The 25,932-nt window shown below is 45.3% G+C and overlaps 1 protein-coding gene across 1 annotated transcript in view; it reads left to right on the forward strand.

The window, feature by feature from the left end:
• Positions 1-1,435: 1,435 nt before the first annotated feature.
• The window catches only part of PCOLCE2 (procollagen C-endopeptidase enhancer 2), an 85,865-nt gene continuing 61,368 nt past the window's right edge, over positions 1,436-25,932 (forward strand). The window contains exons 1-2 of the mRNA XM_075546799.1: positions 1,436-1,593; positions 2,219-2,327. Coding sequence (XP_075402914.1) covers positions 1,511-1,593; positions 2,219-2,327 — 192 coding nt within the window. The 5' untranslated portion in view covers positions 1,436-1,510. The remainder of the gene's footprint in view (positions 1,594-2,218; positions 2,328-25,932) is intronic.

A 25,932-nucleotide genomic window follows, 5' to 3' on the forward strand; every position in this document is an offset into this window, starting at 1 on the left:
TTGCTGTTCTTTAGCAATTTTTATTGGGTTGAGGGTGTAACTTTCAGGATATAATGTAGTTGCCAAATTCTGTCATCCTTTTTTTTTAAATGTCATGCAGGGTGTGGTGCCTTTACGGATTTTTTTTTTTTTAAGTTGTAGCTGTTAGTGTTTTCCTTCTTTACTTTTAAAGAAATGGTTTAGCACTGCAACCCCAGGGAAGTTCTTTTTTGAATCTTTGGTAGGGGCTTCCACACTCCTGTACTAAAGGTCAGACGATTGAACGTAGCTCTTTCCTTGCCTAGGGTGTTTATGTTCTTAGCATTGTAACTTGTTATTAGAAATGAAGTCTTAATAAATAGTACTCTCACCCTTTTCTTTCCTTGGAATGGTGAAAATAATTTGGAAGGAACAGCACAAATGGGGTATTAAATAGCCCATGGAGTGGTGTAGTTCCTTAAAAATCTGAATTGTCTGCTCAATCCAGTTTCTTCTTGTTATCCTTTACCCCTCCCTAGTCTGGGGAAGTATTAAAATACATTTTGAACACACACACACCCTCATTAAATAAAGGCAAACACAGATTCCACAAGTTTGGAATTGGCACAACTCGTTTAAGATCAGCGAAATGTCAGTAGCTGTATCCTGGGCTCAGAATCTAGCATGGGATGTTGGGATTTGAGGATTCTGGGTCTTCATTCTTAATAACAATACACTCAAAAATCACTTGCCAGAAAACACATTTCTAAAGCCCCTCAGTGAAACTTACACACTAGTAAAATAAAGGAATCACTAAGAGAAGGGGGGTGGTGTGTGTGTGTGTGTGTAATGAAAAGGTGACCGGATCCTCTTTCGTGTGTGTGTGTGTGTGTGTGTAATGAAAAGGTGACAGGATCCTCTTTCTACTCTCCCCTTCCACACGTGTAGGAGACAGCAATGAAGGAGAAACCTTGTGTTTTCCAGGATCCCGTCAGGGCTGGTGCGCTTTATTTCACTCCAGGGAAAAACTCCAGGAACCGGAATTCCCAATCCCCCACTGGGAATGGAGACCCCCCAACCCCCAACAGCACCCACCCCCCAACAGCACCCCAACCCCGAGTCAGACCCTGCCCAGGAACCAATGGGCGAAGGAGCCCTCCTGCCTCCTACGGGGACAGAGAGGGGCTGTGGGTCCGGGGTGCGAGGACCAGACGCCCGCCAGCCCGCAGGGATGGGCGGAGGCGGCGGCTCTGGCCCGGGAGCCGCGCCACCCGCGGCCCGAGAACAAACGGCACATTCAGCCCGGCCTGGGGCTGCCAGGGCGCGTCCTCGGGGACCGAAGTGTCGACTCAGCCGGCCCGGCGCTCGCCTTTAAACGCGCCCCCGCCCCGCGCGCCGCACACACCCGCCACGCGGCTGCGAGGAGCGCGCGCGGGCGAGCACACGGGGGTGCGTGCGTGTGGGTGCGGGTGCGCGCGGCGGCGTGCGCGCGGCCCCGGGGCGCCAGCCCCGAGCGTGCGTCCGTCCGTCCGTCCGTCCGTCCACTCGAGCCATGAGGGGCGCGCGCGCCGCGGTCCCGCTCGGCCTGCTGCTGGCCGCCGCCGCCCGCCTCGCGCTGCTGCAGCCGGCGGACAGGTAAGGCGACCCTGGCGCCCACGCCCCGCTGGCCCGCCGCCGCGGCGGGTCTCGGTCCGCTGCCCGCTCCCGGGGACCAGCCGGCCGGCCACCACGTGGCGAGGGCTTCCCCTAACTCGGTGCCCGGGCGGGCGCGGGGGCTGCGGGAGCGCTGGGGGCCCGTCGTGGGCTCTGGGCACTGCTAGCTGCTTCCAGCCAGCCGAGCCACTTGCCGCGGGAAGACCCTAGACGGCAGGAGAGGCAGGACCCGGACCCGCGAGCCTCTCCTGACCGCCCCGTTGCGCATCGCCCCTTCCTCCTCCATCACGACCAACCGCCCTTTGCTGTGGGAGGCTCGGCGACTTTCCAGAGGGGCGCAGACGCAGAAAGGACTGGAAGTCTATAGCAGCAACCTATGTACGCGTATACATATAAACTTAAATAGCGTCGTGTTACTGCGATGGAGACAAGCTAGCAGATGGGCTGAATACGTTAACAGGCTATCATTTAAATATTTGAAGAGCTAGCAAGCTTCAGAACCCTGGATCGCAGGCACTGGCTATCAACTTCCTGAGGTTAATCAATATTGACAATTGATAGTTAGACTTTGTTACAATCGAAAGTGTCCGCCCTATTATTTTCCCAGACGTGTCTACACCTGTGGAGGCGTTTTTACGGGAGAGTCTGGATTTATTGGCAGCGAAGGCTTTCCAGGAGTGTACCCTCCGAACAGCAAATGTACTTGGAAAATCACAGTAAGTATTGTTTTTTATGCTATTCTCTGGGAAATGGGGATTGGAAACTGCGGACAGCTGCTACTTTTCTCCTCTGGTGTCAGGATTTGGGTTAGGGGCGATGCCTGAAATAGTGAGTGAAATGTTGGAATTACCTCAACTATTCAGGAAATTTTTATTAATAGCACTAGTAGTGTACTGCATCAGCGAGTGGAAAGGGCGCAAGATAGTGCTCAAAGGAATAGAATCTTAAAACAGACGTGTTTCCAAAAGCCCAGTCTGAGTCGGTTGAGCTTTCTGGATTAACAATTAATGCTATTTTTCAGTCAAAAATAACCTGTAGAAGCAATTTGCTACTTGTGCCTTATATAAATGTCTCCCATTGGGAATAGGAAATCAAAAGTAGTACTTACCCTTGACTACTTTATACCAATTAGAAAAAGAGGCAGGGGCGCGGCGAGGGGGGTCCCACTTAATGGTTTTTGGGTTGAAACCACCCCTACACCAAGCTCAGATTCATGAATGAAAATAACCTAAATAAATAAATCCCAAACAGCAAAGACGAGCTAATAAATTGCTGGTTAGTAACGGCATAGATAATGCTGAGTCCAAAAGCTCCAACGTGAACAGTCAGCTAAAAAAATGTAGCTAGAGTCAGCCAGATGGAGTCGTCATCTTTCCAGTCAGTGGAGCGCGTATACTTCTGCATTTTTTTTACGTTTCTAGAAACGTGTTTGGTAATTGGACACTTTGGTTTGTGGACACCTTCATTCAGCCAGAATCAATCTGCGTACCTGCCACCGATTAAAACTTTAGAAAACAGCTACCCTTTTATTGTGCACTTACTGGGTGTCAGGCGCTGTGCCAAGCAATACAAAAGCATCATCTCACTGACTCCTCAAACCAACCCTATTAACTCCATTGTATAGATGAAGAAGCTGGGACCTGGAACAAGTGTGTAAAGTGACCAGGCTGAATGGTTTGTGAGCCCACTCTATGTAAGACTAAATATATTTTTGCAGAGACATTCCTACCAGGGTAGGGCCATTTGGCAGATACTGTCCTCTCCTAGTGTTAGGCTTTGCTTCCTGTATGCAATGATACCTTCCTGAAGCATCTGTCATCTGATAAGCCGCCTTGAAGTTCATCACGGTACTACAGCACAGGGGGCAGGGAGAGAATGAGTCAGAGAGCATGGCTTTGAAATCATCGATTGTAACATTAACGGGACTAAGGCTCTGAAACAAACAAAAGTATCACTTAATTTTTATATCGTAGTTATGTGTTAGTTGTAACTAAGTGGCTCTACATTTAAAGTAGGAAATGGACATTGATAGAGAGAGATCACGAGTCCAGCGAGCAGGAATTTGTGGTTGGCTGGGTGTGTGGGGGCATTTCAAGGCAGTATTCGTATGGGTGAAAAAACAGTGCGCCGACATCAGATCTCCTTACTTAGTTTCAAAAGGGAAAGGAGAGGGAGTAAGATAGAAATAGGGTCTCTGGAGCCCTGATAATTGATCCCTTAGGTTTCTGTAACCTAATAAAGTATGGAGTGGATAAGGAGTCTAAGGTTGATGGCTAGTAGACAGAGGTCAGCTAGTCCTCCCCGTCAACATTTTTCCAGTTCTGACACCAACTGTCTCACGGTACTCTCCATTTCTTTGCTGGGCTGCATAGTTCATTGCGGTGGCCACACAGAACACAAAGACCATACTCACAGTTATGAGGCTTTTTAGGGAAGTAACAGGTTACAGTTCAGGTTGAGGAACGTTCAACATACAGCTCTTTGGTTAGGGTAGCTTCTCGGCTTCTGAGCACTCAGCCTCTTCACTGCTCAGGTAAGTGTTCGAAATTCTGTGGCACCTCCAGCAAGTGTCTGGAGGCACCCCACTCCACCAGCAAGTCACTCCCCACCTGAAGTCACTCAGTTGTCTCCCTCCGCAGGTTGGTATACTAGTCATCGTGCTTGATGCTGGTCGGCTGGTTCTGCTGCTACTGTTTATCCGCCACACTTGCTGGCCTTGCTCTCCATCTCTAATGTTGCGCCTAAGATGTGAAACAGGTGAAACTGTTTGACGTAGATTAGTATACGTAAGCCTGTGCTTACTTTGCCTTTTGGGTAATCTGAGACTAGATGCCACCTATCATGCCCATTCCAGAGCCAGCACAAAAGAAGGGAGGGTGTGTGTGCGCGTGCACGCATAAGCCATGTCTCCTCTCTTCAGGACATTTAAGTTGCACACACACGGGTACTTACACTTCATTGGCTAGTTCTTGGTTATGCCCAATCCTCACTGTAAGGAGGCCTTTATTCCAGGTGGCCATGTGCTCTGCTCAAATTCAGGCCTTGTATTACTGCGGAAGGAAGGGAAAAGCAGCAAGTAGCGAGCAGTCTCTGTGACATACTTGTTTGTGATAATCCAGGCTGTCTGGACTAAAGCTTATGATGTTAGGATAAGTTAGAAATGTTAGCCTTTTATGTATAATATCTGGTTTTGGAAAGCACAAGTAACACTGACGAAAAGACTGCCTCCCTTGCTTTTGGAAAGTTTGTGTCATTGTTACTCTTAGGGCTGCCCCTTGTATTTCTGCATATCAGCAGCTACCCAGAACTTTCCGAGGAGCCTCGGTCATTCTTGTGATTAGAATTACCACCTCGCCAGAATGTTCACAGGTTCTCAGTTCAACATCTTTATTTCTTCGTATTAATGGAATCCCATGAACTGATTTCAGTGAGTTTTAGTAAGTCAACTAGGTTGTGCAAGCATCACCATAAAAATATCCCCCAATAAGATCCTCCGTGTTCCCTACCCCGCCGACCCCCACCTCCCACCCCCTGCTCTCCTTCCTGCCTAGCCGGGTTTGCCTTTCTGAATGTTTCTCGTAAGTGAGCCCCACCCAGGATTATGGGTTGGGCTGCTGACCACAAAGTAAGCAGTTAGAAACCACCAGCTGCTCTGTAGGAGAGAAGAGATGCTTTCTACTCCTGTAAAGAGTTACTGTCTCAGGAAACCACAGGGACAGTTCTACTCTAGGTATCGGCATTGACTCGATGGCAGTGAGTTTGGTCTTTGGGTTTGGACCTTATTTTTGAAAAGCATCGATCACTTCTTGATCTTTTCTTCTTTACTTAATTATTTAAGCACTAATCACTTGCATCTCCAAACCAGGTGGCAAGGAGCACATCTGCCATAGGCTGCCATAGCCCTGGGAGTTCCCAGTCCACCGTGAGCACTGGACTGAGGAGAGAGCGCGGTTCTCCCAGTGGCACTACAGCCCTCCTCTCTCCTTAGACTCTGCGGCTGGGGAGCCCCCTTCTCTTCAAGAGTTACTCTGAGAATCCAGGGAATGTGAAGACGTGATTTTGGTGGTAGTTGAACAATTTGGTAAAGTTACTAAAATTCCTTAGAGTGTACATATGGGATGGATGACTGAATAAAACATACCTAAGTAAGGTAGCAGATGTAGAGTAGTGGGATAGAGAGGCCATGGGAGTGGCCGGGGAGGGCCTCTCTGAGGAGGTGGCAGTGAAGCTGAGGCTTGTTTGAGGAAGTGTCAGCTGTGTGAAAGCCTGGAGAAGAGTAATCAGGCAGCGGGACCAGCTGAGGTCTTCCAGGCGCGAATGAACAAGGTTTCTGTGGCTGGTCCTGAGTGGACTGGACAGCAGGGAGAGGTGAAATAAAAATCAGAGCAGGGTCCAGTAGCCCCCAGTGAGGAATTTTATTTTTTATTATTTTTTATATCTTTTGAATGAGACTCCACTGGAAGGTGTAATACAGAGGAGCGAGGGTTTCTGATTTGAAAAGATCATTCTGGTTGTGGGTGGAGGAGACTGTCAAGTGGCAGTAGGGGACCGGTTGTGAGGCTGTTGGGCCACCCAGAAGGGGGAGGATGAAGGCATGGACTCGGTGGAAACAGATGGAGAAGCGGGCGGTCTTCTCGGGTGTCTCAGTGTGGTTAGGATGTAGTGGCACCAGCTAAGCAGTGGGACGACTCCAGGTCCTGGGCTGTCTCTTGGCCACCATTGCAGTCTTATCCAAGGCAGTTTGTAAACCTTTCCCAAAGCCAGCTGATCCATTTCCCTCTGCGGTCAGTAAAGCAGGAGCAGGCTTCCCACTGGTGATTCAGTGTCACTGCTCTTAAAACACATGGGACGCTGGAGATGGGAGGGCCTCAGTGTGGCCCTGAAATTGGAGTTCCTGGAGGTGGATAGAAATGTTAAGTTCACCTGCCTCCATTCCATTCTTCCAAGCTGCTCATGTGTTGAAGGGTTCATTAACCTTTGTGTCTTTATGGGGACAGCCTGGCTTTACCATCTGGGCGCTTTAAGAGAATTCGCCATGTGGTCCGCACTCAGCTGCTAACTGATTTGAGTCTATTCAGAAGTGCCTTGAAAGAAAGGCTTGTGATCTAGTGCAACAAAATCAGCTATCAGAAACCCCATGTGTGCTTTCCCTGTGACACACTGGGGTAACCATGAGTCAGAGTCAACCAAATGGGACCTGGCTTGGTTTACACTTTTTAAAAAGTCAGTACGTTGTCACACCACACTTTCTACCCGGGAGCACACAGCTGAGTGTGTACGTGTGACAGTATTGGATTTGGTGGGATGGAAGTACAGTGTAGAGTTTGGAAATTTAAATTTCCCTTAAATTAGAAGCCTTTAACACTTTCATAGCAGTTTCTTTTGATCTACTCCAGAGCTGTACCCTCTATTATGCTGTCGACACTGCTGTTGCTGTGAGGTGCCGTTGAGTTGGTTCTGAACCTGAGCGACCCCATGCACAACAAAATGACACACTGCTCGGCCCTGTGCCATCCTCAGCACCGTTGTCACGCCTGAGCCCATGGTTGCAGTCATTGTGCCAACTCGTCTTGTTGAGGGCCTCCCTTTTTTTGCGTGCATGTACTTTATCAAGCGTGATGGCCTTCTGCAGGGACTGGGCTCTCATGATGATGTGGCCAATGTCCAGGAGACAAAGTTTTGCCATCCTTTCTTCTAAGGAACATACTGGCTATTACAGTGATGTCACCTCTTAGTCCAGTTGCGAGGATTTTGTAATCCATACCGAAGCCTGCAATCCTTGATCTTCATCAGCAAGAGCTTCAAGTCCTCACTTTCAGCAAGCAAGGGTGTACCCTCTGTATATCGAAGGTTGTTCATCAGCCTTCCTCCGATCTGCCGTCCTAATGTGGGGAGCGGATGGGATCAGTGCGGTTAAACACGTCTGGTAGGTATGGTGTTTTGGGAAACGGTTGCTAGTCTCCTAAGCACTCTTAGAAGGACACAAGGATTGGATTGAGTCAAACAATCAAACAAACAAGAACAACAGAACACTGTAATTGATTTAAGCCTGGGAGCTAGTATAGCCAGTTCTATGAAACTCTATAGCAAAAATGAAAATCCACATATTGACCTACCCTCACCTGAGCTCCACTAGAGCTGACACGGAAGGCCTCCTGCAGATGAAGCGCAGGTCCAAGTGAGGACGGCTGTGTGCGGGCGGCAGGAAGGGATTTCTGAGGTCCCTGGAAGAGTGGACACCAACGTCCCATCAGTGTGGGGCAGAAACCATTTACACAAAGCCTGCTGGGTGTGCTGCCAGGTGCGGGCGGTGCAGGAGCTCCTGGGAGGTGTGAGCATGGGGTGACCTGCTGTGACCTACTCCCCAGACTCGGGCTCCATGGACACCCCGGTGCAGAGGTTACCATGCCACTGTGGGCCTCAGGGCACATTCATTGCAAACTAAGTCAACTACCAGGACTTATGTCCCTTGAATTCTTCATCCATATGTTCACCTTACAGTTCTGTAGTAAAACTAGAGATTTCATTTTGAGGATTTGACACAAATATGGTAGGTTTCTTTTCTTTCTTTTAACAAAAATACACATTAGTCACAAATTCACATTGCTTGTGAAAGCAATTCTGTTCAAAATTTAGCTTGGGCTACATATGGTATCTATATAAACTGAAACTCGAAGCCAAGAAACCTTCTGAAATATTTACTTGAGCAGGTGGATGGGATTTTCTATTTAAAATTGTTTTCCTAATTTAAAAAGTCTGATATTGTCACAGGTATGTGTGTGATCTCCTGGGTATAAATCATTATTGTAATTTTAAGGTATTTGTGTATTGTTCACATCCCCCATTCATTTCGTTTCCAAAGAGTTTAAAGGGTCTAAAATTAGAGTGAAAATCATTAAGATTTCAATTACTATTTTCATTCTAAGTTTGGCTTGGAGAACATCAGCAAAAATTTGAGAAGTTTAAAATGTGGTACCAAGGTCCACCTATCAAACAATTTATTATCCCTTTAGCTCTGAAGCAAATAATGTGGGAGCGACAGAGACTCAAGGCATTTGCCAGAAGTGGAAAGAAAATTATGGCAATGAAGAGAAGCAGTCCTTTTAAAGCGCAAAGCAGAAGGTTTTTCCCTCATTTAGCTACTTCATGTAGAAGGAAAAAAAGAAAATTATACAGTCTTTCAAATTCCTTCATTAAGGATGTACTATCATTTTGATAGCTATCTATTATTTTTTCCTCTTCAAATGGAATAAAATATGCCTGTTACTAGATAGGTCATTGATCTAGAATAACATTTTAAGCATGCCTTCAATTATTGTATCGTTTTCAATTTGCATTCAAGTAAATGGACCATTTCATTTTATTCTCACCCAGTTGTGTGAGATTGGTGGCTACACCTGGAGATCTGGTCCCATAACGATTGCAGCCTATTAAATCCTGCGGGCAAGTCCCCTCCTTCACAGGGGGTCTCTGTGAGTGCAAAATCCACTGGACAACAAGCGATCAATAGCCCTTTCACAAGTGGAGGATGGGAGGTCCAAAGAACTTGTGTCTTGTCCGACAGCATGCTCTGGGCAGTAGAGAAAGACCAGTGACACGATGTCATCAGGACGTAGACCTTCAGCGGGTAGCTATTCCCTCTGTGGCCAGTGCCTGTTGTCGGAAGGCACTGGTCAGACCCGGAGAGGAAAAGGAGCTACGGCGCTCCTCTGTCCTCAGGGAGTTTTCCGTCTGACAGGAGCGTCAGACAAGTGTGTAAATCGTTGTGACGCTCCCAGTCCCAAAATCAAAACCCAGGCTAAAAACAGGCTTACGTACTGATTGCTTGAATACACTTCTTTATATTTTGCTTGATTCTGAAAGTCACGGATTATTTAGGATGAAGAGAATTATTGCTCATGTAAGGAGAAGACTTGTGATCCAATTTTCATCTGTGCAACTCTGAGTGTGTCCTTTTCTGTTTAATAACTTCATTTTCTTATTGTTGAGCAGTAAAAACGGACGCCAATTTTACAGGCTCCACACGTACAGTTCAGGGAAGTGGATCGTGTTCAAGTTGCGCACTCACGCTCATCCTCTTTCTCAGTTTTCTTCTGTGTCTCTTTCGAGACTTCATTTTGCATCACAGGGCTATTTACGTGCTGATCTGCGGAGTCAAGGCCATTGGAGGTGCTTCTGCAGCACAACCTTGGGCGGCTGCACTGCTCACGGATGTTGAAGTCCTCACTCTGCGTCCACCCTCCAGAAGCCCGATTACATTTAATCCCATCCACATTTAGTTCAAAGACAAAGTAGATGAGAAGTACATAATTGGTATTTTTGTCTTCCCCCAAACCTCCTCAGGGCTTCTTGGAAAGTAAGTCGCAGTGGGGGATGGGAGGGGAGTGAGGAAACAGAGTGAAGCACTAGTAAGATAGGTGGAAATGCCAGGCTAAGTAACAAAGCTTTGCTGCGGAGGCTCCAGTCCATGCACGCACTGGCTTCTTCCAAACGAGAGGAGTGCTTAAACATGTCTTTGTGATTAGTGGTAACTGAAGACAAGTTCTCTCAGTGATATACTTATCTTAGCCCTGTTTGGGTGTCTTAAAAAAAAGTCCAATTAAATTAATGATTTCCTAGGCCATCTAAGTTCATGTTGGGCAACTTAAGTTTAAAGCACAGAGGTCAGCTAAAGGTTATGATGTCTGGTTTTTGTTTGTTTGTTTGTTTGTTTTGATGATTCCATGGAGGAGCTCTTGATAGATTTTCTCAAAGGACAAAGGACAATCATAGGGGTTGACAAGGAAGAACTTTCAGAAAAATTGCATTGGTGAGAACTAAGCCGGGGAAGTTGTATGGAGGGATGCTTTCTATCATGACAGTGTACCCGCTGCTCATTCTTCGAGGGTAGCAAGGACTGGCCCGTAGAATTTTATAGAGAAACTACCCCTTCCAGCAGGCAGCCCTCATTGTGATCCTTTACCTGTCTTTTTGCATATGAGCAGTTGATGGTCCGTTCCATAGTTGGTCCCTAGCCGTATTTAGGCTAATGATACTGCATTTCTCCATGGGCTCTTCCCACAGATATAGTAAATTTGATTCCTGTGTATTCTATCAGGCAAGGGCCATATGTTTACGTTGTTAGGGGTGGGGCGGAGGGATGGTGTTTGCAATGAAAGTTCTTGATCTTGCACAATTCTGTCATGGGATTTCCAGTTTTGTTTCTTTTGGATTTTTAAAAATTAGTTTGTTTATTATTTTTTAAAATTATTTTATTAGGGGCTCATACAACTCTGATTACAATCCATATATATATACATATATATATCAATTGTATAAAGCATATTGGTACATTCATTACCATCATCATTCTCAAAACATTTGCTCTCCACTTAAGCCCCTGGCATCAATTCCTCATTTTGCCCCCTCCCACCCCACTCCCCCTTCCTCATGAACCCTTGGTAATTTAGAAATTATTATTTTGTCATATCTTACACTGTCTGATATCTCCCTTCACCCACTTTTCTGTTGTCTGTCCCCCAGAGAGGAGGTTATATGTAGATCCTTGTAATTGGTTCCCCTTTCTACCCCACCTTCCTTCCACCCTCTGGGTATCACCACTGTCACCACTGGCCCTGAAGGGATCATCTTTCCTGGAGTCCCTGTGTTTCCAGTTCCTTTCTATATCAGTGTACATCCTCTGGTCTACCAGGATTTGTAAGGTAGAATTCGGCTCATGATGGTGGGAAGGAAGCATTTAGGAACTAGAGGAAAGTTGTATGTTCATTGTTGCTACCATGCACCCTGACTGGCTCGTTTCCTCCTGAGACACTTTTGTAAGGGGGTGTCCAGTTGCCTACAGATGGGCTTTGGAACCCCAGTCCATACTCCCCCTCATTAACAATGATATGATTTTTTCTGATGATACCTGATCCCTTCAAAACCTCGTGATCACACAGGATGGTGTGCTTCTTCCATGTGGGCTTTGATGCTTCTGAGCCAGATGGCCACTTAATTACCTTAAAGCCTTTAACACCCCAGACGCTATATCTTTTGATAGCCAGGCACCACCAGCTTTCCTCACCAGATTTGCTTATGCACCCATTTGTCTTCAGCAATCGTATCGGGGAGGTGAGCACACAATGATATGATTTTCTGTTCTTTGATGCTTCACAACTGATCCCTTCAGCACCTCATGATCACACAGGCTGGTGTGCTTCTTCCATGTGGGCTTTGTTGCTTCTGAGCTAGATGGTTGCTTGTTTACCTTCAAATCTTTAAGACCCTAGACACTATATCTTTTGATAGCTGGGCTCCATCAGCTTTCTTCACCACATTTGCTTATGTACCCACGTTGTCTTCAGCGATCGTGTTGGCCAGGTGAGCATCACGGAATGCCAGTTTAATAGAAGAAAGTATTCTTGCATTGAGGGAGTACTTGAGTGGAGACCCAATGTCCATCTACTACCTTAATACTAAACCTATAAATATATGCTCATAGATCTATTTCCCCATCCTCATAAATATATTTGCATGTGTACATATCTTTATCTAGACCTCTGCAAATGCCCTTTGCCTCCTAGCTCTATTTCCTATTACCTTCCTCTTGTCCCACGATCATGCTCAGCCTTCATTTGGGTTTCAGTAATTCCTCTTAGTTACATTAACCTTGATCACACCCTACCAGGCCTCCTACACCCTGCTCACCACAGATTTGGATCACTTGTTCCCTTGTCCCTGGGTTTGTTAAAAATCACTTCCTTTCCCCCACATCCCCTTCTACCATGTCCCCCCAGAACTGTCAGTTCCGTTGTTTTCTCTTCCAGATTGTTCATCCACCCTATTTTATTTAGACAGACCTGCAGAGATAGTAACATGCACAAAAACAAGACAGAGCAAAACCAAGCAACAAAAGAAAACAGAACAACAACAACAAGCCAATGACAAAATAAAACACACAACACTACAACAAAAAAGAAAAGCTTGTAGTTATTTCTAGGCCTTTTTGTTGGCCTTTAGGAGTGTTTTCCTGTCAAGTCTGATGGGGTGCCAAGCCCTGACCCCAAAGTCTATTTTTGGTATTCCCTGGGGACTTTGTTACTGTGTTCCCCTTGCTTTTCTGTTGCATGCCCTTAGTGTTTTGCCACGGTGTGGTGGGATCAGATGGGGCGGAACGTCCTCACTGTATCTCCAGTGTTGACCCCTGTAGGGCTGTCTCATAGTGGGGCTGGCCATATAGTCTCTGTGGATTGGCTGCGCTGAGCGGGGATAGTGTCCTCAAGGCTTGGTGGGCCAGGATGTGCTCCACTCTCTCTTCCTCCCCCTAATTTGCTCCCATGTACTCTGATCAGACATATCCTTCTCCCTGAGCTGCAGCTTCAGTGCTGTCCTCTGAAATAAATTCTTCTGTGGGGAGGGGCAACTGTCCACATAGTTGGGATTGGAGCCGGCCCCTCAAACCACTCCACTGGTTCCTTACTCCATGCTGGCATGTTGCATTCACATCTTGGAGCACTGGGTTGAAGTCTGGTCCCTCTTTCCTTGTGGAGATATAAACAATACCTTCCCCTTGGGTGAGTTAGTACCCTGTTCCCCTTACCCATTTCTTTCTTTTTTTTCTCCCCTCCCTTTTTTTTAGTTGGCTACTCCAGTTTTATTTCTAGTAGCGATGTCATATTTTCCAACTACTGTTTCTTCTTCAGGAGCACTGGTGATGTGTTGCCTACTAACCACAAGGTCAGCAGATTGAATCCACCAGCTGCTCCTTGGGAGAAAGATGAGACATTCTACTCTGTAAAGATTTACATTCTCAGACACCAACCGGGATAGTTCCACCCTGTTCTATAGGGCTCCTATGAGTCAGAATTGACTTGACGGCAGTAAATTTTGGGTTGCTTCCTTCCTTTTTGTTTCTGACTTTTGTATTCCAATTGTAATAATTATCAATGCATTTTGCATGTTTGATCAATTTTAGAATGAAGAAGTGGTAGAATTCTTCAATATCTTCATCACTGGCTTATGTGGTTGGTGTGTAAATTTGAATAATAGTTGTAGTAACTGGACTTCCTCTTTATATAGGTATTATTCTATCACAGACAGTGCTGTGCTTAAAGATAGAACTTGAAATGCCCCTTTGCTTAAGAATGCAATGGCATTACTCTTGAATTGGCCATCACGTAGTAAACCGTATTATTTGATCTGAACTGGCAAATACCTGTCCCGTTTAGCTCACTGACACCTCTTATGTGCTATAGTTGAGTGTGCCCCATCAGCAAATGAAGGTCCTAAAAGTGTGCTTCATCCACATCATTAAAGTCCGCTCTGCTTTGTGGAGGTAGCACTGCCCTAGTTAGGTGTTTTGAGTGACGTCCAGCCTGTCACGATAGCTGAGCAGTCCAAGGCACTGCATGAAGGTAGCAGCATAGTTTCAAATACCACTCCTGGCAAGACAGCCTGTAGGAGTCCTCAGGGTGCGGGGATTCGGCACTGGGTTGCTAACTGCAAGGGCTTTCTGCTCTAATAAAGAGTTGCAGTCTGTCAATTCATAGAGGCAGTTCTACCCTGTCCTGTAGGGTCATTATGAGTCAGCATCAACTCCATGCAGTGAGTTTGGTGGTGTTGTTCCAAACTGGGGGCTCATCTTCCAGACAGTGTTCTGCTCCTGCTCCATGAGGTGTTCAGTGGCTAATTGCTCAAAAGTGGGCAGCCTGTTCCTTCTTAGTAATCAGTTCTTATTCTGGGAGCCCAGCTGATCCCTGTTCACCATGGGTGACCCTGTTAGTAGCTGAAATACCAGTGACATGGCTTCTAGCATCAAGGCAACATCAAAGCAACACAACAAACTGATGAGTGGTGGGAGGAGGCTTAGAGAGATGGAACACCACCTCCAGAAGGATCCTCAGTGGAGGACATGCCCCCCCAAACAAGTTTCACATATATTGATATTTTTATTTAATAAAGGGTTCTGTGGTTTTATAGCAACACTTTTTGACTCATCTACATATATAATTTGGGAAAATCAATAGGCAGGAACTTGGCATTGAATTCACTTAATTATACCTAATGCTCTAAAATTACCGTTAACTATTGTTTTCTTTGTATAACCATAGCAGGACAGATAGGGGAATGGAATTTTGGCTTCAAACACATATTCCCTGACTTTAAGTGGTATGTAGGATTTGGAATCATATAGACTTAAATTCCAATCTTAACTATAGTCTAGCTTTTAAAGTATATATATTTGTTATACTAGGCTTGGTTATTTCAGCTTCTTGAGTAGTAATTTCACCTTGTGCTTGCCTTAATATTATTTACACCAGATTCCTTAGAAAAGATGAGTATAATTAGCAGAAAATGTGTGAAGACTCAGGCTTAAGAATTATTCGGATGAGAGTCCTATAGTTGTTTTTGTTTTGTTTTTAATCTACTTCCATCAAGTTGTTTCCCACTCTTAGTGGCCTGTGTTGGACAGGGTTCTCTAGAGAGACAAACCAGATTGCTAGTAATTATATATAAATATATTTATAAAGATAGATATATAATACAAGAAATGAACCATTAAATTATATACAGATAGATAATACAAGAAATTAACAGTTAAATTATAAAGCAGTGAGACACTAGCAGTCCTTTAAGGCTATCGCATGGCCCTATAGGACAGAGTAGAATTGTCCCTGTGGAGTTCCAAGATCGTAAATCTTTCCACGAGCTTAGAGCCACATCTTTCTCCCATGGAGGGGTGGGGTGGCAGGTGGATTTGACTCGCTTCCCAACCTTGTGACTAGCAGCTCAACTTGTGACCCACCAGGGCTCTTTTTGTTTTTAATTGAGAAATAATAATTCCAGAGAATTGTGATTCTTTAAAGATTGTTATTAAAATTTTTAAAAAATTTATTCCATCTTTCTAGCTCTTTGAAATAGGTAGTGTAATTCCTAATATTTAGCAGATGAGGAAGTAAGACTCTAAGTGGGAGTTGACTCGCCCAAGGTCCCACCCACAGTGAGTAAGTGGAGCCAGGGCGGGCCTCACCCGGGCGGGCCCCACCCAGGCTGTGTGGGTTTCCAGTCCAATTCTTGGCCACCAGGAGACCGAGACATAGCAGTTGGAGACTTCCACACAGAAACAGAGATAGATTCCTACAACGAAAGAAACATCAAATGGCTCCAATTCTATGAGCAATGGGAGTTCAGAAAGGAAAAAGGTCCCTATGGGCCCTGGTTGATGAGAGGGCATCCTTAATGAGGGAGAGCGAAGACCCATAAAGAAACAAAAACATCTCAGATACCGCAAAACTTTCAACTGACAAACACTGGAATCTTCCCACAGCATGAGCTGTTGTCGTTGTTATGTGCCATTGACCCATAGTGACCCTCGGCACAAAAGACGGAAACCCCATCTGGTCCAGCACCATCCTCACAATTGTTTCTGGGCTGGAGCCCACTGGTGCAGTCTCTGTGTCCATCCACCTTGTTGCAGGCTTCCTTCTTGTTTGCTGCCCTTCCACTTTACCAAGCTTGATGTCTTTCTCTAAGGACTGGTCTCTTCTGATAACAGGTTCAAAGTAATTTTTCTATTCTTGCCTCTAAGGAACTCTCCGACCGTACTTCTTCCAGGACATATTTGGTTGTCCTTTTAGCAGTCTGAATATAGTACTTCCAGTATTCTTCTGCAGCACCACAATTCAAGCGCATCATTTCTACTTTGATCTTCCTTCCTTACTCACTGTCCAACTTTCACATGCATATGAGGTGATGGAAAATACCATCATCACTTGGATGAAGCACACTTTGTCCTCAAAGTAATATCTTTGGTTTTTCAATACTCTGAAGAGGTGTTGTGTAGCAGATTTACCGAATGCAACTCGTCCTTGGATCTCTTGACTTTGACTCACTCACTGCCACACCTCACCTCTTGACAGCTGCTCCCATAAAGAGCACACGTGCTTGATCTCTGCTAGCACCTAGGAGGGACCCTCTGAAGGCTCCAAGCAGCTGCGAATCCAGGAAGGCAGGAGTGAGAACTGATTAAAGTTGTGGAGAGCAGTTTGGGGTTTGAGCCTGATGAACTATTGAGAGACAAATTAGAAATACCTTTCCCAGCATCCCAGCATATTCTGGATAAGAAGAGCCTTTTTCATCTCCATGAGATCAGAGGCACCAACAAAAGATTTTCAGAGAAACTTTTATGTGTGTGTGATATATATCACACACAAGGGATATATCTATATCTGTAACTAGATAGATAGGTAGATAGATAGATCACACAAGGGAAATCGTTCTATGGTAAAGTAAATTTGGGAGATGCTTGGTTGAAGGGTGGTAGCCAAGATTTCTTTTTTTTTTTTTTTTTTAACATTTTATTAGGGGCTCATACAACTCTTATCACAATCCACACATATACATGCATCAATTGTATAAAGCACATCCGTACATTCTTTGTCCTAATCACTCTCAAAGCATTTGCTTTCCACTTAAGCCCTCTGCATCAGGTCCTCTTATTTTTCCCCTTCCTCCCCTCTCCCCCCTCCCTCATGAGCCCTTGATAATTTATAGATTGTTATTTTGTCATATCTTGCCCTATCCGGAGTCTCCCTTCACCCCCTTCTCTGCCGTCCATCTCCCAGGGAGGAGGTCACATGTGGATCCTTGTAATCAGTTCCCCCTTTCCAACCCACTCACCCTCCACTCTCCCAGCATTGCCCCTCACACCCCTGGTCCTGAAGGTATCATCCACCCTGGATTCCTTGTGCCTCCAGCTCCCATATGCACCAGTGTACAACCTCTGCCCTATCCAGTCCTGCAAGGTAGAATTCGGATCATGGTAGTTGGGGGAGGAAGCATCCAGGATCTGGGGGAAAGCTGTGTTCTTCATCGGTACTACATCGCATCCTGACTGACCCATCTTGTCTCCTAAACCCCTCTATGAGGGGATCTCCAGTGGTCGACATTTGGGCCTCGGGTCTCCACTCTGCACTTCCCCCTTCATTCACTATGGTGTGTGTATATATATACACACACACATATATGTATACACACATATATACACATACATATATATATTATTTTTTGTTGTTGAATGATGCCTTATACCCGGTCCCTTTGGCACCTCGTGATCGCACCGGCTGGTGTGCTTCTTCCATGTGGGCTTTTTTGCTTCTGAGCTAGATGGCCACTTGTTCACTTTCAAGCCTTTAAGACCCCAGACACTATCTCTTTCGATAGCCGGGCACCATCATCTTTCTTCGCCACATTTGCATATGCACCCGTTTGTCTTCAGCGATCGTATCATGGAGGTGTGCAGCCAATGATATGATTTTTGTTCTTTGATGCCTCATAACTGATCCCTTAGGGACCACACGATCACACAGGTTGGTGTGTTCTTCCATGTGGGCTTTTTTGCTTCTGAGCTAGATGGCCGCTTGTTCACCTTCAAGCCTTTAAGACCCCAATCACTATCTCTTTTGATAGCCTGGCACCATCAGCTTTCTTCACCACATTTACTTTTTCACCCACTTTGGCTTCAAGGTAGCCAAGATTTCTTTGGTGCAAGATTTCTCAGAGCCTCTGACCGTGTGTGTGCATTGAGATCAGCAGTGGTTACAAGACCTGGAGGCTTGATGATGCTTATGACACATCGATGCTGCATCAGGTTTCAGTGGACAAGATATTAGACACATTACAATGTTTTCCTTGCTATTTTACATTCTGGGAAGCGGGGAATATCAAATCAAAGTAAAAAAACAGATAGGTGATATTTCTCCCACTGAGGTCTTCGTCCGGTTTATCTGAAATTGTTTAGTTCTCTGCTTGCTTTTAAAGGGCTTCTAATGCTACTTTGGCTGTGGTTTCCTTTGGTGTTCGTGTGCACATCAAAGGTTCATCGATTGGAAGCCGGATGGTTACTAAAAGTGCTTATTTGTTGGCACTACTTGGCCCTTCAGGGCTGTGCTCGGACAGATGCTTTGAAAGGGGGTGAAGAAAATGAGACAAAAAATGAAAATGAAGTGTCCCTTCGGGTACTTTTTTCTCTCCCTCAGAGATTCTTTGTAGTAATTCACTCCTGAGTCATCGTTGTAATAACAAAGCACTAAGACACCATATTAAATCAAAACAAAACAAAAACTCTCAATTATACAGCAGCAGAAATGGACTAGGCACTTAACAGAGGTAAAAGGCCCAGAATGGATTTTACAGAATATTTACAGAAAGGGCTATTGGAATTATTTTTGCTTCTCTACCCACCTTGAGACTAATTCATGGTGTGAACTGAGGGGTGCATTTGAACTGCCCCATGGATTTGCAGACACGTGAAGATGTAGCTCATGCTGCTCTATGCCAGAGACTGGACAGGCATGTAGAGGCTCCTCATTCTCGGGGTCTCTGTCACACCTTGTTCTGCTCAGTGTAAGGAATGTATGCCTACGGATCGAGGCTCACCGTGTTCCTTGCGAGAGAAAAGAGACTGGGAAATGGATCTAGACGAGTCCAGATTTATGGAGCAGGGTTTCTTGATCCTCCACACTTTGGCACCACTGCCCTCCATTGACACAGTGGGACCGTCTCATCGAGCGGCTTTGTCAATAGTGGCGAGAGTCCTTTGGGGCTCTCTTCAATTTCGTAGGCTAGGAACTTGGGCCAAAATAAATGTGTTCTTCAGATACATTATTTGTTTGATCCTGAGAGTGAGTGTGGCAAGTCCCTGGAAAATCAAAATGAGCATCTAAAAATAAATGAACCACCCACAACAAAGTCGGGATTGGAATCAACGCTGCCTGATGCTCAAGCCATCCCACCAAATATCGCCTCTCTCACACCCCTCACCTCACAAGACTCCTGGACACTGCATATAATAAAACAGTGTTTTCTGAAATGTGGGAGGAGGGAGGGGCTGCTCAGTCAGAGAGGGGCTGTTCCATGGACCAGACCAGTGAAAGGGTGCAGGGGATTTGATGGCAGTTCTGTTTATGTGAAATGCCCATAAAAATGAATTGATAGGAGTCTGATCACTAGACCTTCTAAAATCCCTTATTCACCGCCTCCCCTGTACTTCCTGGGTGACAGTAGACCTCCTTGAAGAAATCATTATTCATCATTTCCTTAACAATATCCCTAGAGGACCTACAGCAGATCCGTGCTGGGTAGACAAAGAATGCAGTGGTTGGCAATCTACATCTCTGAGTAGGGACAGAGGAGGTGAGTGCATGCTCACTAGTCCAAGGTGGGGTTGGGTGCCCCGGGAATGCATGACATTGGTGCAGGGGGATAAGATCCTGGCAGAGGGCTCAGAGTCCCATGCCCACCCTGTGGCATGGCGAAAGGTAACATTGTGTGATTGGGAGAGTAGGCAGTGGAAAGGCATACTGACATGAATTCAAATTTCTGTTCTAGCATTTACTAGGTATGTTAGGCTGGATTCACTAGAGAATTAAATCCAGTGACACTCATATATGTGTAAGAAAGAGCTTTATAAGAAAATGTAATCATAGATCAGGAAAGCACCCCAGCCCAGTCCAGATCAAGTCCATAAATCTGTTACTAGTCCATAAGTCCCTCTTCAGACTCACACAGCCCCATGCAATGATGCAGAATGCAGGGGTATCACAGGCCAGAGGGTGCAAAGTCTTGTGGATCCAATGGCAGTGGCAGTGGCGATGGTTGCATCACAGTGTCCTCACAGGTCTCAGAGTGGCTTGCCAACATGAAGGTAAAAGCAAAGAGAGAGGCAGAGGTTCCCAGGACCCTCCATATGAGAAGGCCACACCCACAAGGAGGCACCATCAGGCTGTGACCTAATTGACAGGCTCGACTCCACCCCTACACTTTTATATATCAGGTGGACATGAAATTATATAACTACGACAGTAGGTATGCGATTCCTGAACACTCTTTAAGTTTGTATTGTTGGTTTCACTAATACTCTCTACTTGATCTCTAGATGCTAATACGCATTGCAATGGCTACACAGAACTAACAGGCAACATTCACAATTTAAGGGTTTATTAAGGAGGTTAACAAATTGTAATGTCAGCGAGAAATGCTCAGGGTTGAGTTATCAGGACATGCTACATAGTTTGTTCAGGTTTGCTAACAGAGGCATACCACATGGCTATCAGCCTTAAGTTGAAGGCATTCAGCTCAAGGTCCATGAGTCAGCAAACCCAGCTCCCTGAACTCAGTGCCCAGAGACACCCTACTCCAGTAAACCTGAAGTCATTCAGCTCCACTTTTGTGTGTCAGCAAGCTCAATTTGCCCAATTAAGTGCCCAGAGGCACCTCAAAAGAACTCAGCTTTACTTGATGCATTGGTTGGGAAGTCCACCACTCTAGTCCCTGCTCTGGCCCCTGGTTCTGCTGCTGCTGCTGCTGCTGCTGCTCTCCTGATGGTATAGTTGTCTTCCGGATCCTGGAAGTCCACTGCACAGGGACCTTATATCCATAGGACCTCCTCCACTCCTGGCTCTTGCTGGTAAGATCCCTCCTCCTATTTTTTAGAGGAGGGGTTTTTCATGCACACCAGGATAGCAATCCAGACTATTCTGCTCACAGTCACTCACAGATGAATCCTATCAGTATCTTCCCTCGCCTTCTTACCAGACCCATTCAGGGAAATGTCTGGTTGGAGTTAAAGACTGGGTAGAAGAGCCGCACTAAATAACTCCCTGCCCCTACAGATAACATGGATTGAAAGGCCGGACCTGCCTTGCAAGTTTGGAGTGGGAGTTGAAGGAGGTAGCAAATAAAAGGCCTTTAGCACAATGTTTGGAGTAAGCAAGCACCCAATAAATGCTGGTAGTGGCGGTGATTATTTTCTTAATGTCTCTTCCAAGGTTGTAATAAGGCATGAAGTGTGATGTTTGTGTAGAACTTGTCTGTAAGCCAACTCATTTGAAGCTAGATGGTAATCCCTTGGGGCATGTTTGGTCCCTATTGGAAATACCCAATCTACTCACTATAGCCTTTCTTAATTTAAAATATGAGCTTTCATAAGATGTTGTCTACAGAAGGGCTTCCAAACCTTCCCTGCTTGTCCTTGAGCCATCTCCCCTCAAGCAGCCTCTCATCCCGGTACCAGCGAAGAGGGCTCCGAATTTTAGAAAATGGAGTGTTTTGTAACAAAGAATTGTCAGGTAAAGTTGCCAATTCTCCTTTGGATCCTCAACTCCTCGGAAACTGCCCCTCAAGCTATACAAGCTAAGTAATAAATCCATGAACTCCTAATACAGGGGCAGCATAAGATAGTGAAGTGTACTTTCTGGAGACAGATTGCCCGGGTTCAAATCCCAGCTACTCTAGCATGTTGGGGATTCTCCAAAGGTGGCCCCTCAATAAGCGTACTTCCTGGTTGTCTCACCCTGTTGTAGTGTGCGTTGGATCTAGGCTGGCGGGCAGAAACAAACTTGCATGACTTCTCCGGCTAGATGCGAGAGGGCTCGTAGCTTCTGAGGAAAGCTAGCAAAAAGGACCACCCTGCTGTGAGGAAGCCCAAGCTAGCCATGTAGAGATGCTTTGTGGGGAGAGCCCACCACATGCCCAGCCCTCAGCTAGTCCTGTCTTCTTAGCTGACATTCCAGACATGTGAGGGAAGAAGTCATTTTGGAAGGCCAGTTTCTTTCGTCCCTCAGTAGTTGCAAGAGAGAACTCAAGTAGGAACTGTCCTGCGAAGGCAGTATACCCAAGAGCCTAGAGAAATAAAAATGCATGGGTGTTCCAAGACTTTATGTTTTGGAATGATGGGTAGTAATAGTTAACCCAAACAGCTACTCACTAGCTGTGTGGCCTTGGGCTTGGTACTTAACCACTCCGTACCTCAGCTTGCTCACCATAACTGTACATAATAATAGTACCGATGTCATAGGGTTGCTTTGGGGACAAAATTAGTTATTACATGTAAGGTGCTAAGAACAGTACCTACCAATTGCCATTGAGTTGATTCTGAATCATGCCCCCCCCCCCCCATGTGTGTCACAGAAGAACTGTGCTCCATAGCATTTTCAATGATTGATTTGGGGGAAGAGAGCAGGTTTTTTTTGCTTGGTACCTGTGGGTGACCTCAAACTGCCAACCATTAATTAGCTGCTAGCACTTAAATGTTTGTATCACTTAGTTTCATTTTAAAATTAAGGCCACTCATTCTGAAATTCAGTACCTAGCATATGATATAAGTTTGAAAAATAGTTATTATTCATTCATGGAACATTCATAGAATATGTATTGAATGCTTATTATGTATCAGATCAGCCATGCTGGTATAGGAGATTACGTGTTGGGCTGCTAACTATGAGGTTAGCCGTTCCAAACTACCAGTTCCTCTGCTGGAGAAAGATGAGGCTTCTGCTCCCCAAGAGACCGTTCTAACCCGCCCTACGGGGTCCCCATGAGTCAGAATTAAAAGTGATTATGCTTTTTTTGTTTGTGTGTTTGGCTTTCTTTGTCCTATTTTTATTGTGGTTACATGAGTAATAAGACAAAGTCCCTAAATTCCTGATGCTTACATTCTAGAAGGGGGAAAATAGCAATAAAATAGATACAAAAACTGAGTAATTGTTATAAATGCCACGAAAACAATAAAACGAGGTGATGTGATAGAAATTGCAGCTAATGATGTGACATCAGAGGAGCCCTGATGGGGTAGTGGGTACGCATTGGGCTGCTCACCTCAGTCCGCAGTTGGAAACCACAGGCAGCTCCACAGGAAAAAGATAAGACTTTCTACTCCTGTAAAGAATTACAGTCTCAGAAACCCACAGGGGCAGCTCTACCCTGTCCCTGTCGGGTCACTAAGAGTTGGAGTTGACTTCAGGCCTGGGAGCTTGTTTTTTATGGGTTTGGATGTGACATTTAGGCTGAAATCTGAACAGTGCAAAGCCTAACGGTTCTTGGAAAAAGTGAAACATCCCTTCTCCGAATATGGATCTTTAAGTAGGTGGAGCTCTGAGGCTTCTTGTCCAGTATCAATGGAGAACAAAATGCCTCTTGCATGCTTATGAATGGAAGGCCTGGCTCGGGTATGGCTGTTAGCTCCTGTGGCAAGAGTGCTGGATTTGGTTAGCTTCTTTGTTTGTTTATATTTGGTTTATTTCGGTTTTTGACCTTGGAGAGGTGCTTTAGGGACGTGGAGAAGGCCGAAACTGAAGTGTCTATTTTGGGGGAGTGGTGTTGCCTTAGGTCTCAAGGTAATACGGGGTGGTACAGAGTTGGGGAGGGAGCCATTTTCATCACCCCCACTCATGACTCCGCAGACTTGGGAGGATCTTAAAAGGACCAAGAAACAGCACCTTTGGAAAAGAGAGAAACTTCCTTTTCGTGAGTTTGTTCAGGGGACTTGGAGGGCACGCCCTTCAGCAGAAACTCCTTGTCAGTGATGAAAGACAGGCTGTTTGTGACTGGAGAGACAGGCTGCCCTCTGCCTGGAGTGTCACTTCCCCGGGGACGTTCCAGAACAACTGGGATTTGGCGAGGGACACTGGATAGCTATCAAGATGTTGGAAACTTATTTGGAGCTACAGATAATGTTTGGTTAGAAAGAATCATTAAAGCCGAGGTGCTATCAAAACCAGGTAGCAAAACTGAGAGATTCCCAGATTTGTTTTATTAGTATAATAGTAAATTATAATTTTAATGACATTGTTTTATTATTCTTTATAAATCTGAGATATATTATCCCTATAAATCTTAGCTTTGCATATAATGTTTTATTATTCTCTATAAATCTTAGCTATTATAATCTGGAAATAATGAAATTTGGTTTCTTAAAATAGAAATCCATCTACATTGACGTTATTGTCATTTATTAAAGTATAAAAATTACTAAGTCAAAAAAGAATTTATCTGGGAGTTTTCCTGCTTAGTCCTCTCTCCCCAAGCCCAGTGGGGCTTCCCCTGCCTCCCTGTTTTCCTGGTATCCACCAAGTATCTTCATTGTAGCACTGACCATGCTGTATTACAGTCCTGGTGGCATAGTGGGCATGCAGGGTGCTGCTAACCAAAAGGTCAGCAGTTCTAAACCACCATCTGCTCCTCAGGAATAAAATGAAGCCATAAAGAGTTCTAGTTTTAGAAACCCACTGGGCTAGTTTTACCCTCTCCTACAGGGTCTCTATGAGTCAGCACCCACTCAGTGGCAGTGAGTTTTACTGGTGTGCCACCGCTGATAAACTGTAGAGTCCTGGAGGACAAGGCCCTTGTTTTATTAAGAGTTGTCCTTTTTTCCAGTAACTAACATAATGTTGCACACATGCTGTAGGAGCTGAATGAATGAGTAGATCAATTTCTCCATCCTCTTGCCTCTGGGCACGACAGCTCAGAAGCTGCAGATATCTGCAGAAAAGAATCTATTTATTTCCAAAGGAACCCTGGTGGTGCATTGGACTGCTAACGACAGGGTCAGGGGTTTGAATCCACCAGCTGCTTAAGGCTGTCTGCTCCCATAGAGATGTCAAGTCTCAGAAACCCAAAGGGGTGGTTCTACTCTTCCCTATGGGATTGTGAGGACTCCGAAACTGGCTAATGGCAGTGAATTGTTGTATTTCCAAAGATCTCCGGAGAAGGAATCGATGCATCTTCCATAGTCTGCAGGACCCAACTGTGAAAAGAAAGGCGTTCCTCCTGTGGCCCCCCTCCTCTGCCTGGTCTCCAGCTGAATCCCCTCCTTGTGCTGTGTGCCCTCCCCGAGCTTATGCTTTATCAGTCACCTTTTGATCATTGTACTGGTAGCCACCACACCCGGTCAGCATAACAAAGCATGCCATTTGGGTATAATGTCAGTTTCCAATATAGGCGATCCTTACATCATGGATTGAAACTCCGCTGAAAGTGGTTTAGATTCTGGAATTCTAATCCTCACTTAGGATCCCTGGTGGCATAGTGGTTACATATTGGGCTGCTAACTGCAGTCAGCAGTTCGAAACCATCAGCTGATCTACAGCTGATCTATTAGATAAAAACAAGGCTTTCTACTCCTGTAAAGAGTTAGTCATAGAAACCCAGCAGGGTTCTCCCCTCCTCTCCAGGGTTGCCATGAATCGGAATTGAATGACTCCATGGTGGTGAGTTGTTGGGTTATTTTTAATCGTCAATTGAAGCATAAATGCATATTATTTCAAGAGTACAATTCTGCAACACTAATGTTGGTATTAAAACAAGCTGATTTTATGTATAAAGTTGTTTGGGAGTAGAAATTTCAGGTCTTAAAGAAATAGATGGCATCTTCAAGTTGACTTCAACTCATAGAGACCAGGTAAGACAGAGTAGAACAAAATCTTTAAGGGATCAGAAAACCTCAGGGTTTTTTTTCCCAAGAAAAGAGAAATAGACTGACAGTTAATATGAACCAAGAGAGTATAT

This window comes from Tenrec ecaudatus, chromosome 4 (genome assembly GCF_050624435.1).
Source record: "Tenrec ecaudatus isolate mTenEca1 chromosome 4, mTenEca1.hap1, whole genome shotgun sequence".
Lineage (NCBI taxonomy): Eukaryota > Metazoa > Chordata > Mammalia > Afrosoricida > Tenrecidae > Tenrec > Tenrec ecaudatus.